Source organism: Neoarthrinium moseri, assembly GCF_022829205.1.
Source record: "Neoarthrinium moseri strain CBS 164.80 chromosome Unknown scaffold59_Wmoseri_CBS_16480, whole genome shotgun sequence".
In the NCBI taxonomy this organism is placed as follows: domain Eukaryota; kingdom Fungi; phylum Ascomycota; class Sordariomycetes; order Amphisphaeriales; family Apiosporaceae; genus Neoarthrinium; species Neoarthrinium moseri.
In genome coordinates, this window is record NW_026055173.1 from 94113 (window position 1) to 106960 (window position 12848).

A 12848-nucleotide genomic window follows, 5' to 3' on the forward strand; every position below is an offset into this window, starting at 1 on the left:
GATAACACTCTGGACGTATAGGCAGTGGCCGTATAACAGACAAGAGTATGTCTGCAGTAAGCAGTCAGACTTATGACTGTCGTTCCTCTATCTTTACTCATACTTATCGATGCGCCGCAGGCTATTATATCAGAGGAGATAATGAGGCCAGGTACGATAATCAGGTTCAGTATGGGGTAGCTACAATGTAAGACTGAGTTTTGTCCTCTAGAAGGGCCTGGAGGGCAGCACATTTTATATATGTGTAACGTAGCGCATACGCTACGGGGCCGGTTTGGCCACCGAGCCGCAGGTGAAAGGCTATTATGAAAAGGGCCTGCTACGAGGGGCTTCTATATTAAGAAATGGCAAGCCCGGCTTTGAAACGGTGTGCAGTGCGGCCGGGGTATGTAGCGGCGGCTAGGAATGGCGGAAATCAAAAGCGCACGGGTGAGATTTCTATCAGACACTGATTGCTGGCAAACTGGCTCCTGTAGTTTTTTTGGGCATGAATTTAGTCATGGAGTTGGTTATCACTCAAAAGATGAAGAGATTATGGTAGTACAGATGAGTTGGCAAGAACTACGGGAATTCCCTTCATTTTCAATCTTCTCGAAACGTTACGCTTGGTGAACTGTATTCCTAGCCGGGCGGCGAACACTCCGTGCGGGCAATCTACGACAGTGACGTTCAAGATGGGTTCATCTTTTCGATCCATCCAGTCTTTCTACCAGCGCGAGGTATTTATTCGATCTGATGAGAAGCCACAGACTTCTGCTACTGGAGATGGCTTCACATAAACGGAGTATCAGGTGTACTTCATCCGTTCACGTCGCCTTGGTCACCTTCCAGGGAATACCACAAAAGGCCTAACGCCCTTCTCGAGACGAGTCCTCGCGATTACGAAATCACCGGTAGAGTTCTGAACTACTCAATTGCAACTGGCAACGGCCAAGCTCAGCCTTCTTCCGAAGGTCGTTGTCTCATTTTAATGAGTAATGGAACTGGGGCTATTGCCGTATTTATATCACTACTCCAGTGGGTCGGCACAGACACGGCTGAACTTGGAATATTAGGTCAACCTGTTCTACACCAAGACAGCAGGCTCCTTTCTCGTATTCAGCCAGAGAATCACCATCTGCACAACGTACATGTCCGACTCGGCTAAGGCTGATGTTGGCTACATACCGTTTACCAGTGTCTCTACGATGATATGCCCCGGGTGCAATGGAGCAACCCATATCGTGTTGCACCAAGACTCCACTCCATCAGACGATTACCAGGCTTTCAGATACCCCCTGGGACTAGACACAAATCCACAAAATAAGGTTCCGGGGCTAATGAGCCTGAGATCATTCCTCGACGGCGGATTGAACATTGTAAATGCGAAGATTATTTTCTGCCTTGAGTCTATCGGGCGTCGCAAATCGATTCGCCTAACGAAGCGACAGGAGCCGGTGGATTAGATTGAGATTGGATTTTTCGACGACACAGCTGTAACTGCGTTGAACTTATGGGGAGACCACACATGCTCAGCTAATACATTCCTTCCAAGTGAAACGTTCTTACTCATATCGAATCCAGAATGTAAAGTTAGGGGGCACCCCTACAGCGAGTTGAGGGGCGCCAATGAGATCAGTATAGACTACAATTCAATGGTGAAAGTCAATCCTGCATTTTCTGAAGCAGATTGGCTATGTGTGAAAATCAGAAAACTTTCAGAAAGGGAGAGCGTATTGACACAGTTTCCGGATGGATTCTGGGATGTCGACGCTTCTATCAATGGTTGTGGCAGGCAACTCTTTCCTTTTGCGGAGTTTGATGAATGTGTGCGCCAGAAGGGGGAGCAAGCTTTCACTGACAAAATGAATGTGGTTAATCTCGAAATGAACCTCATGGATAACTGGCGGAAGGGGGTGGTCTGTTGTACTAAGTGGTGGGTGACTACAATACTTTTCGCACCTGCATTGGTGTCGCTGACACTGGCTAGTTGCGGACTCTCCCTTTGTGCCAACAAACCCATCGCAATATGTAAAAACTGCGGCTTTCGAAGTTGTCTTTGAACCCTCGAAATATTGGTGCAATCATTGATGAGAGTGGGATACTGGCTGCCGCCAATCTTGTCTGGAAGGACACAGCTTGGACCCAGCTATTCTTCAATGAGTCGGCAAAGACGCATAATTCTGATGCCGGCGAGAGTCAAGATCTTATCGAACAGGCGTGGGAAGATCTGACAGTACTGGACACCACTTCTTTGCGCGATGTTGAGGACCAAATTCTGTAATCCGGGGTCACTCTCACTTTCGGGTGGTGCCCCAAGCTGGGAAAGGTCTGCATCTTGGGAGGTGAGTGGTCAAGGTAGCTTAGAGCATATTTACGGTGCTTCGAGAGGGTCACATGGCATATAGGCGATAGCTGTTCTCCGCAATACTTGGTAATACCCGAGAGCCGTAAAGAATGGTTTAGGGTCGTTTCGGGAACACTTTGAAATTTTATTTCGAGGTAAACAATTTACTATGACTTGTTCTGATGGCTTCATAATCTAGAATAATCGAAGAGTTTTTACAATTCCATAATGCCCCCGTTTTCGCTCATATTATCAAAATATCTCAATGTCCACAGCCAAGATAACCATTTGCAGGCGTGATTTGGAGGTTCCCGAATCCAAATGTAATATTAATATGTGCGCGCCACGATCTCACGTTATATATAGCGTGGCTGAAAGAGCCATCTCTTTGGCTGCTCCTCTAATATGGCAAAGTAGTGGCACACTGTTCTGATCTATCTTGGTGTGTGCCTTCAACAGACAATCATTTTAGACATGTGGAATGATGATTTATGCCAGTTTGGAGGCTGCTGGCTTCCTGTCTCCGACCTCCTTCGCAGCTCGATCCCTGAGCTCTTTTCGTAGGATCTTGCCGGACTGTGCAACCCCTTAGTCAATGATCGATAAACTGGTTCAAAGGAAGCACTTACTGGGTTCTTGGGTACTTCTGGCACGAAGACCACACCTCCTTTCAGCCACTTATACCGGATGACTTTGTTCTCCATCCACGAGGCGATTTCCTTCTCCGTGACTTTGATGGCCGGGTTAGGAACAACGTAGGCGCGAGGTAGCTCTTCGCCATTTATCGTAACGCCCACAACCGCAGCATCAAGCACAGCTTTGTTCTCAAGGAGCACACCTTCCAGCTCCGCCGGAGCTACCTGATTGCCCTTGACCTTGATCAGTTCCTTCAATCTATCGATGACGTTCCAGAGTCCACCGGGGGCGTAGGTCTCGACATAAGCAATGTCACCCGTCTTCAACCATCGTGTGCCGTCCGCATCTATGTGAATTGTGTTCGCTGTCGCCTCAGGCTTGTTCCAGTAGCCCTTCATCAGGTTCGGCCCAGAAACCCACAGTTCACCGGACTCATTCGCCTTGGTAATCTCACCGGAACCATCCAATCTCATCAGCTTGGCTGAGCAGTTGGGCTGCATCTCTCCCACTGCCAGGCTCTTCAAGGTGCTGTTGGGGTCCCAGCTCAGGCAGGTACAAGTTACCTCCGTCATACCCCATCCCTGGCGGATATTGACTGCACCCGGGGGCCAGAGCTTCGCAACTTCTTCACCGATCTCAGTGCTCAGAGGTGCAGCCCCTGAGCCAATGCTTTCAATAGAGCTGAGGTCGTATTTACGAGCCAGAGGATGCTTTGCCAAGGCCACAACAATCGGGGGAACGCAGGTGAGAGTGGTTATCCGGTACTTCTGGATGTACTCGAGCATCTTAACAAAGTCGAAAGCCGGCATGATATAGACGGGAACTTGCAGCTTTGGGAAGTTGCAAGTAAAGTATGTCTGGCCGAAAGCATGATACATCGGAAGGAAGCACAACTGCTTAGCGCGTTTGTTTGCCTCGTCAAAATCCTCTGCCAGCTTCCCTGTGTAGATCACGCCTACCCCGTTGGCGATATAGGAGTAGTGCGTGATCTCGACACCTTTGGGCACGCCTGTGGTCCCTGATGAATAGTTTAGACAGCACGTCGCAGTTTTTGAGTCTGCGGGCTCTACCCAGTCCCATCTTTCTGCCTTTTCAATTGGTGCCAGCAAAGTGGTCCAGTGTTTTGTGCCAGATGGCGCCTTTCCTGGCGTTGGGTCCAAGCCTGTCGAATCGAAGCTGTAGACTCGATGCTTGGAGAGGCCGGCCTGAGCTGCTCCTTCCAGAGCGATCTCGATGCTGGTATCGGCAGCAATGAGGAACGAGGCACCGCTGTCCTTAAGCTGGTACGCTAGCTCTCTGGCTACGAAACTCGGGTTTGCTCCTGTGAAGACGCCGCCAGCCATCAGCACTCCCATGAAGATGATGGGCGTAAACAGTTTGTTTCCGGAAAAGAGCAGAACTCTGTCGCCTGGCCTCAGCCCAGCCTCCGTAAGCCCCACCGCAATTCGTTTAGACCATAGCCGGTATTGAGATAGTGTCAGGAAGTGAGTGTCTGGTCGCTCAGGGTCAATGAATTGAGGCGTGTCGGGCAGCGGTTCGAATGATGAGCCAAACACCCATCGGGGCAGGGACCCTTCAGGTATGTCCACACTCCAACGACTGCGAATCGGCATCGTGATCTTGTTCAAGATGAGGCTTCACGTAGCAGGCAGCGCGTACAACAAATGTAATGCTATAACGTATTTGGTTGAAATGCGGAAAACTCAAATGTAAAGACTCGGTCCGAGGCTGAGACGTATTCGCTTGTTTTTCGGCTCAGAAAGGTCAACAAGCTCCGGAGACTCTCCCAAGGGTACGGTTCAAGTCAAAGGACGACGACATTTGCATGCTTTTGAAAAAAAAAGCCCCCAGCGAACGGCTCGGTTATCTATTCGTCCGTAGGTTCGGGCCAACAGCCTCCAAGAAATACCTCCAAGCCTTTCCTCGGTCCCTGCGATTCATGATTGGCCGTCTAATCGACAAGCACGGCGCTGTCGCTCGGGCAGCGCTATTAACGGCCACGATCCCCGCATCGCGTAGTGGAGGTTGATGATGAGAATGCGGAGAAATGCTGGGGTCAGCGAGGTATGCCGAGGCTGGAATACCCAAAGTGGCATAGAGGACGCCCGCCCGTGCCTGGATCCTGGTCCGCCCCTTGGGAAGTTATGGGGTAAATGTGGAGGGCGGAGGATCCAGCTTCTCCGACCGAACGGCGATCAGGCCCCCAGTTCTTCTCTGGTTGATTACGCATCATTGTGGTCGTGTACTCTGTAAAGAAATTCAGCTCATTTAAACCCTTTCTACCTCTTTGGGTGCCAATTCACAATATGAAAATCCATCATCATGCAATGCCTGGGTCAATGATCTCTCCGGCGATTACACCAGAGCGTGCAGCTACTGTATAATCCTAGCCAACTACCCTTCATTGGTCTCTTCACCTAAAGGTCCGAAAGATGCCACCATTCGGCACATAACAAGGATTTCCAAGGAAGACGATTAAAAGGCATGGGGAGATGAATCTGATTAAACGAATTTGTGCATTTGAAGGAGACTTATACGGTAGGTGCAGCTGCAACTATTGGCGGATCTCCATTCTACAGTACATCACGACGTTATTAATGCTCTACGCTGCTTAAGTTAGCTTTAGCGGGCACCTAACATATGTTCTTCACAGCCTACTGTCAGTCGGTCATAAGAAATTGTTGGAATCCAAAATATGGAATATCCATCTCGTCAAGCAATTCGACCACACACAAATCGAAGTCATACCTGTAAGGGAACGAGTGTCAATGTCCACGTGAGCAACGCCAAGCCCGATAATTAAGGAGCCAATGGTATAAACCGATACTCTCACCCGACAGGGAATTTCTGTGGTGCGTCACAAGCAAGTTATGTTTCATTTCAAGCCTCGCTTTGAAAGAACCCGAGTAGAAACTCAATTGCTATCTTCAGGAAACTAAGTGGTAATTAAGTTGGTGGTGATTTCAACGCCAATTTAGTCCCAAGTTGTGCCCACAATGTCGTCTGACTTCTCAAAATTCAATTTTGGGTGTTCATAAAATAGACCTTCTAAAGGACCCAAGACTGCCAAGAGGGAAGTCAAGATGAATTTCAGACTGACCAAGGCCTGTCAGTTTTCTCGGCGCATCTTGTCACTTATCTTAGCGCACTGAATTAAGAGTCCAGCGGTAAATACTACGTTGATCTTTTGCAATTATACGAGAACCGGACTTGGATTGCTCAGGCTGAACTTGCAAGCCGGTGTTTTGAGGCCGCCTGCCTGTTTCATTGCGCCGGAAGATGCGATTGGATCAAGTGGATTACTGAGCTCCTTCAAGAATATGGAGCTTACACCTGTGCGTGACTATCATCTGGTCCATTAGTCATCTGTGGCAATGGTATTGAGATCTGTTCTAGGGTGTTTCAACTAGTCGCTGAAGCCCCTGGTCGATACGAGGAAACTAGAACATTGCATTTCATTCATAGCTGAGAATGAGTAATCTTGCGAGAGTCTGTGTTACCGGAAGCTCAGGCACGATTGAGGCTCAAAGTAGTTCGGCTCATGGGCGACATGGCACTCTTGAAGTGGGGCTGATACTCGCTGGTGGTGACGACGTCGAGGTCCGAGTCCTCTCAGACGTTCCACGTTTGAGCTTCCACCTGGAATTTCCAAATTTTGAAAACAAAACCCCTGTCACGGCTTCGGATCCAGAGCCGAGATTGTCATAGCTTGCGCAGTTATCAACCACTGATGCATCGTTTCAGGCCCAAATCTTCCCTAATCGAGACCTACTTCGTTCCTAGCGCCCAGAGACCACGAGCTTAAAACTGCAAAGAAACGACACTGCCGGGCAGTGCTACGCGGTGGCCCCTTGTCGCAACGGGGTTCTCCATGGTTTGCGGATCTCCTCTACGCTACGATCTCCCGCAAGCGCATCATGCTTCGATGGTGGTCGCTTTTCCGGGGCGCTCCCACCACGGCCCCACCAATTAGACTTGGATATACTGGGCTATTGTGTTGTTTCGTTTAACCAATCGCATCACTTCGGTGATTTTATTTGCACTCCCGTTTGTTCAAGCTACTGGAATACCTCCCGGCCCCTGTTTCCAGATCGACAGTACCCCTGACCCAAGGTCAGATCATTGCTTCGCCTGATCTTGTTGTTTGCCTTATTCACAATATCCAGACCTCCTTCGACCGAGTAGTCTCAAACACAGGCGCAGCAAGGCATGAGGGTATCCTGTGCCGAGGACACCGAGCGGGAGATACGTTCGCCAAGCAAACCAAGCTTTACCAAGAGCTGTCAGCCAAGACCACACTATAAGATGGACAACGACTCCGGCCCAGAGATCGGATTCTCTATCATCAAGCATCAATCAACTCTTCCACCATCTTTCCCCTTCTTCTAGAGCCCGGTGCTCCTGGTTGCTAATCAGTTTTTCTCCTTTGGTCATATCTCTTTACTACATCCAACCGTCTTTCAGCCAACTCTCTTAACCGTTCACGATGAAGTACGCTAGCACCATCCTTATTGCAGCTTTCGCTGCCACCAATGTCTTTGCCCACGGTGTCATCACCGAGGTCCAGGGCGCCAACGGTGTAAACCTTCCCGGTCTCTCAGTAGCTGATGGCACCCCTCGGGACTGTGCCACACCGAAGTGCGGCTCAGAGGCTGATACCTCCATCATCCGAGACAGAGAACTTGGAACCTCAAAGGCTTCGGCACTCGGCCGTACCAACGGCGGCGGGCCCGTCGACGCTGCGAAGATGGTCGCCCTGTTCATGGACGGTGCCGGCGGCAACACCACCGCTGCCAAGGCCGCTCGTGACCTCCACGCCGAGAACAAGGCCCGATACGCTGGTCTCGCCATCCGCGCCACAGGGGGCGGTACCAAGACCCCCAAGGGCACTTCCGAGACTGGTGTGAAGGCCGCCACTGGTGCCGCTTCAGGAGGCATGCCGACCACGGCTGACGATGGTACTCTCACCATGACTTTCCACCAAGTGAACCAGGACGGCGCCGGCCCCCTGACGGCTGCTGTCGATGCCACATCCGGCGGCACTGATAGCTCTGCCTTCAAGACTGCACAGGTGACCCAGGATGTCCCTGGAATCGGCATTGGTGGCCTCTCTGCTGCCACTACTATGGATTTCCCTGTCAAGATTCAGATGCCCGCTGGCATGACATGCCAGGGCTCTGTTGGTGGCGCTCAGAATGTCTGTATTGCACGACTACAGAACTCTGCCCTAGCTGGACCCTTGTAAGTATCATCAAGCCCCCTTCACTACCCCCTTTTAGCAGATTTTAAGCTCTGAAGACTCGTTTCTGAGGAGGCGCACAAGTTGTGCGCACAGCCGCCAGCAATGGGACCTCTCATAGCAGACACACCTGGCAAGAACATTGCTAACGTATTTCACTATAGTGGTGGTTCCGTCGCCTTTACCCAGAGTCCGGCTGCCAAGAAGCGTGCTATTGAGTACACCTTGGCCCGCAAGCGATTCGCTCGTGGCATTGAGTCCAGCCAATAGGTCCCTGGCCAGGTAATACAGGAAGAGTCTGTTAGAAGGAGGACGTTGTATATAGACAAGATGGAAATGTAAATACTCAGCTGCGCTCGCCGGTATGAGACAGCATAGAGGCGGAACATATATATTGGATGCTTTTAGGTTATTTTCTGTTCTATTCTTTACGACCATCCTCTTCACAGGACGGAGCCGCTTGCGGGGACTTGTATTAGATAAAGTCAGACAGTTTTGTGAATGATGAGTCTCACGTTCCTTACTCAACAGCTGGCATCACCAATCACCCGTCATTAATTGTGACTTTTTACGCCTTAGAGCCAGGGCTCGGAGAGCTGCAGTGCACCGCTGGATCGATTAAAGGTTCTGTCTTAAACCCGGGGCAGTCTGCATGATAGGCATGCTAAGGGTATCATTGATTTCAACACAAACAATATTATGGCGAAATAAACCAGAGGTCCAACAATTCAGAGACAAAGCGCTTCACCAACACATCGGTCGGCCAGGTAGCTTAATTGGTAAAGCGGAAATCTAACATGTTGGTTCAAACCCAACCATGGTCCAAATTCTTTTTACTTGTTTCTTTCTTTCTTTCTTTTCTTTTTTTTTTTTTTTCTTCAAAAAAAAAGGGACTACTTATTGGCAGCACCACAGACACTCTATTGATAGTTGTTGAAGCTCCTGTCACGCTGATTGAGCGAGTTAAAAATCGACTTGCCACCTTTCCTTCCTTTAAAGCGCAGCAGTGAGAAACTTAAAAAGGGGCAGCCTAGGGCCGTAGAATGAAATGCTAACTGAAGACTGAGAAGAACTTCGTCGTGGACACCAATACTGGTCTTTTAGACAATCTTCCAACGCGTTACAATTGAGAAGAACGTGCTGTTTATTGTAGTCGCAAAGATTGGGTCCAGTGCCCAACTTTATCAATTTGCCCACTTGTCCTAACTTTCAACCAACCTAACTATCTCCTGCCAAAGGAGACTCCCCAAGAACACCCAAACTCGGGCTCCTGACAACGATCTGTAATACCATAAGGCCGGGCTGCGAAGTCGTAGCCTGATAGTTTGCTGAAGTGTTGCAGATGAACAATATCTGGTCGTGATTGGTTGTGCATCGTATCAAGAAGGGAGGAGGAACCTGTAAGGTGCAGGGCATGCGGCCATCATCACGTAGTAATCCAATGAACTCGGAGAAAGAAGAGGTATACAAAGCTCTAATAGTAGATTTTCAGATGTCTATAAATGTGCTTCTACTGAAGTATAGTATAGTGTGTACTTAGCATACAAATTCAAGCTGTTCAGCATGGTTGCGGCTCGGTTTACTCCTTTCTATTTTGCCCTCTAGGATACAGCAGAAATATTACTTTAGTGTCGCCCGACGGCAACATGGAGTTCTCGCATCATCTTGAGACAATGAAGGCTCACTCACATTGCGCGCACGCAACACGGGCGGCAGACGATCGTATAAGTAACATGTCGCAATGAAATGGACACCCCACTATACTCACGGCGGGACCCCACATCGGCCGTCCCCCGCATTTCCGGGAGAGTTCTCTTCCGCACGGCTCCGAAACTCGGATCTTGTGTCACTCGATTGCCCGAGGTAACCAGAAATAGCTCTCCTGGGGGACTTAGCCCTTCCTTTTCTCTAAACATCAGATTATTTTGACCCATGTTCAGAGCCCGTCGCTTCGTGCAACAGGTTTATCGTCCAGCTCGTGCCATCAACCGAACATCCCACCACCCCGCCGTCGCCCGCCCGATTACGACTACGCCCGCCGCCAACATGCGTCTGCCATACACGCCCGACCCGCCGACGACGACGGACCCCGAGGCCCTCGAGGTCGTGGAGCGCGTGCGGGCGCGCCGGGCGCCGCGGCCGCTGCAGGCGCTGGACCTGACACTGCTGCACTCACCGCCGGTCGCGGACGGGTGGAACTCGTTCCTGGGGGCGATCCGGACGAAGACGACGCTGTCGGACGCCGTGCGCGAGCTGGCCATCTCGCGCGTCGCCGTCTGCAACCAGGCCTGGTACGAGTGGGCTCACCACGCGCCGCTGGCCGTCGCCGCCGGCGTGTCCCAGGCCGCCATGGACCTCGTCAAGACTACCGACCTGGCCTCCGTGACGGCGGAGAAGCGCACCGCGGCCGGGTTCGGCGAGAAGGAGTGGGCGGTGCTCAAGCTGACGGACGAGATGACGCGGAACGTCAAGGTCGACGACGCCACGTTTGCTGAGGTCCGGAGCTTCTTCAACGAGAGGGAGGTCGTCGAGCTGGTGGCGACGGTGAGCTGCTACAACTGCGTCAGTCGGTTCTTAGTCGCGCTTGATGGTAAGTCAACCTCAATGTACATTCATGTGGTAAATGCTAATGAGTTCATGAAGTGGGCGAGAGAAATGGGCTTGGTCCGGATGCCACCCACTAGTGATGCATGTCGTGGAACTGTCAGAGAGGGAATGCTCGAGGTCTAATTGCACACCTTGATACTGGCCATGATAAGGGAACTCGCAGTCTATAGCAGATCCAAAATGTGGGTTATACCTCATCAATGGCACCCTTAGCTAAGATGTCTGAGGGTGATTATGAACAATTGCATATATTCACATTAGGCTTCCTGGGCCAAACCTAAATACATGCAGGAATGAATGCGATACACATTGCACTACCACTTATCACTCCCTATACGCACAAAATCCGTCAACAATACATACCTACAGCTGCTCAACTCCACACTCAGTCCATGCTAGAAATGCTGGGAAGGAAAATACATGAGGGGGCATCGAAGGCATAGAAATGGTAAGATTTAGGCTCCAACATGGAACAGTGCAAATATGCAACTCAAAAAAAGAAAAAGAAAACATTAATGGTGGGTATCTAAATTCTCCATGCTGTGACCAAACTCCTGGTGTAACGTATGTCATGATGCAATGCGGGTCGGATGCTCTGTTGTCTCGTTCGGTTCGTGGCTGTTCTTGAGCCTCGTGAGTTCGTCGTAGACTTTCGTACCATGCTAAAATCCTTGTAGCGAGTTTCCCTCTCATTCGTCGCTCAGGAATTTTGGTGTCTTCCGCATAGGCGTCGGACTGCTCACAGGGCGTAGGGGCGTTGGGCTGCTCAAAGGTGACAAGGGCGGCGACTGCATAGCCTGCTCTATCGAGGCATGTCGCCTTTGCATCACAGGTGACCGCTGCAGCTCCTGGACCACACCCATCCAGCCCACCCGGTGCGGCGGGGAGGTCTTTTCGCTGTGCCCAATAGCTGAGGTTGTCAACCTGCGCAACGACGGTTTCTTTCTCAGGCTGTCCGTCAGACTTCGTGGAATGGCTGGCCGAGGTGTCCCTAGCTTCAGTGACATGCCCGCCTTTTCCGGGTCTTTCGGCGCCGACTTCTCAGCCTGCTTGTCGCGATGGCTCAGCGACGTTGCTATAATGCCCATGTAGACGGTCAAGAAGCGCATGCGCAGGAGATCGAGGCGACGTATGCGCTCCTCCAATTCTCTGCGGTGTCCGGCCCACAAGACCCTCGCGCCAGTACGCAAAGCGGTTCCCTCCTCGCTAATCAACAGGCGGTTCAGGTGCTCGCGCAGATCGTCGCCGCCCGACTGGATCTCGCGCAGCAGGCGGCCGAGGCGCATCTTGTCCTCGAGGCGCTGGACGCGCGCCACGTCGCGGTCGTAGCTCTCGTTCTCCTGGATGGAGAAGTCGACGGCGTCGATGAAGGTGGTGATCTCGCGCGGGGCCGCCATGTAGGCGCTCGAGTAGCTGGCGAGGATCTGGGCGGCAACGACGAGCGCAAGACAAAGCGCCGTGACCACAACGATCAGGGTCCAGAGGAGGGGTGTTGGTGGATCTGCCATGGTGGGCTGAGGCGGATGCTGCGGCTTCAGTGTTTCCCACAGGCGCGTGTGTATATGAGAAGGTGTATTCGTATATTCCTTGCTACCTATTCATTCTTCAGGCTCAGGAGTCCCAAATTCCGTGGAATCCGCAGAGCAAAATCATGAGGCAAAGCTTTCGCGTCTGGGTTGTGCTGCAGGAGAGAGGGGGGAAGAGCAAGGGCGACGTTGATGACGTTCCCCTCCAAGTCCCTTTGTAGTAAAGACGAACGCGGAGAGGGAGAGAGGTATATAACTATAACCGAAGGGGCTGGGATTGTGTGAAAGCGCAAGCCCCCCGGTCCATTGTTGCGGGCGGCCAAGAGCGGGTACGCGGCCGAATATCGCATAGGCCCATCGTCAGGTCAGCGCATAACCCTAGCAGCGCGTCCAGAACATCTCGATAGCCCCAGGGGGACCAGGGCAGGCGAGGAGAGAGGCCCTCACCGCATCCAATCTCGTCTCATCGACGCTGGCCGCCGCTGTGGGTTGTCGGCCATGCCCTGGCCCGACG

The 12848-nt window shown here is 51.5% G+C and overlaps 4 protein-coding genes across 4 annotated transcripts; 2 read left to right on the top strand and 2 right to left on the bottom strand.

The window, feature by feature from the left end:
• Nucleotides 1-2815: 2815 nt before the first annotated feature.
• On the bottom strand, nt 2816-4575 carry JN550_010816 (uncharacterized protein; the record flags this gene model as incomplete). The annotated part of the gene is made up of 2 exons (XM_049309112.1): nt 2816-2902; nt 2956-4575. The coding sequence occupies 2 exons, from the start codon at nt 4573-4575 to the stop codon at nt 2816-2818; spliced, it is 1707 nt and encodes a 568-aa protein (XP_049167206.1).
• A 2873-nt stretch (nt 4576-7448) lies between these two features.
• On the top strand, nt 7449-8471 carry JN550_010817 (uncharacterized protein; the record flags this gene model as incomplete). Its single annotated transcript, XM_049309113.1, has 2 exons — nt 7449-8203; nt 8366-8471. 2 exons carry the CDS (start codon nt 7449-7451, stop codon nt 8469-8471), a joined length of 861 nt encoding a protein of 286 aa, XP_049167207.1.
• Nucleotides 8472-10133: 1662 nt separating this feature from the next.
• Nucleotides 10134-10885, top strand: JN550_010818 (uncharacterized protein; the record flags this gene model as incomplete). Its single annotated transcript, XM_049309114.1, has 2 exons — nt 10134-10791; nt 10845-10885. 2 exons carry the CDS (start codon nt 10134-10136, stop codon nt 10883-10885), a joined length of 699 nt encoding a protein of 232 aa, XP_049167208.1.
• A 612-nt stretch (nt 10886-11497) lies between these two features.
• JN550_010819 (uncharacterized protein) lies at nt 11498-12316 on the bottom strand (the record flags this gene model as incomplete). The annotated part of the gene is made up of 1 exon (XM_049309115.1): nt 11498-12316. The coding sequence occupies one exon, from the start codon at nt 12314-12316 to the stop codon at nt 11498-11500; it is 819 nt and encodes a 272-aa protein (XP_049167209.1).
• Nucleotides 12317-12848: the final 532 nt, after the last annotated feature.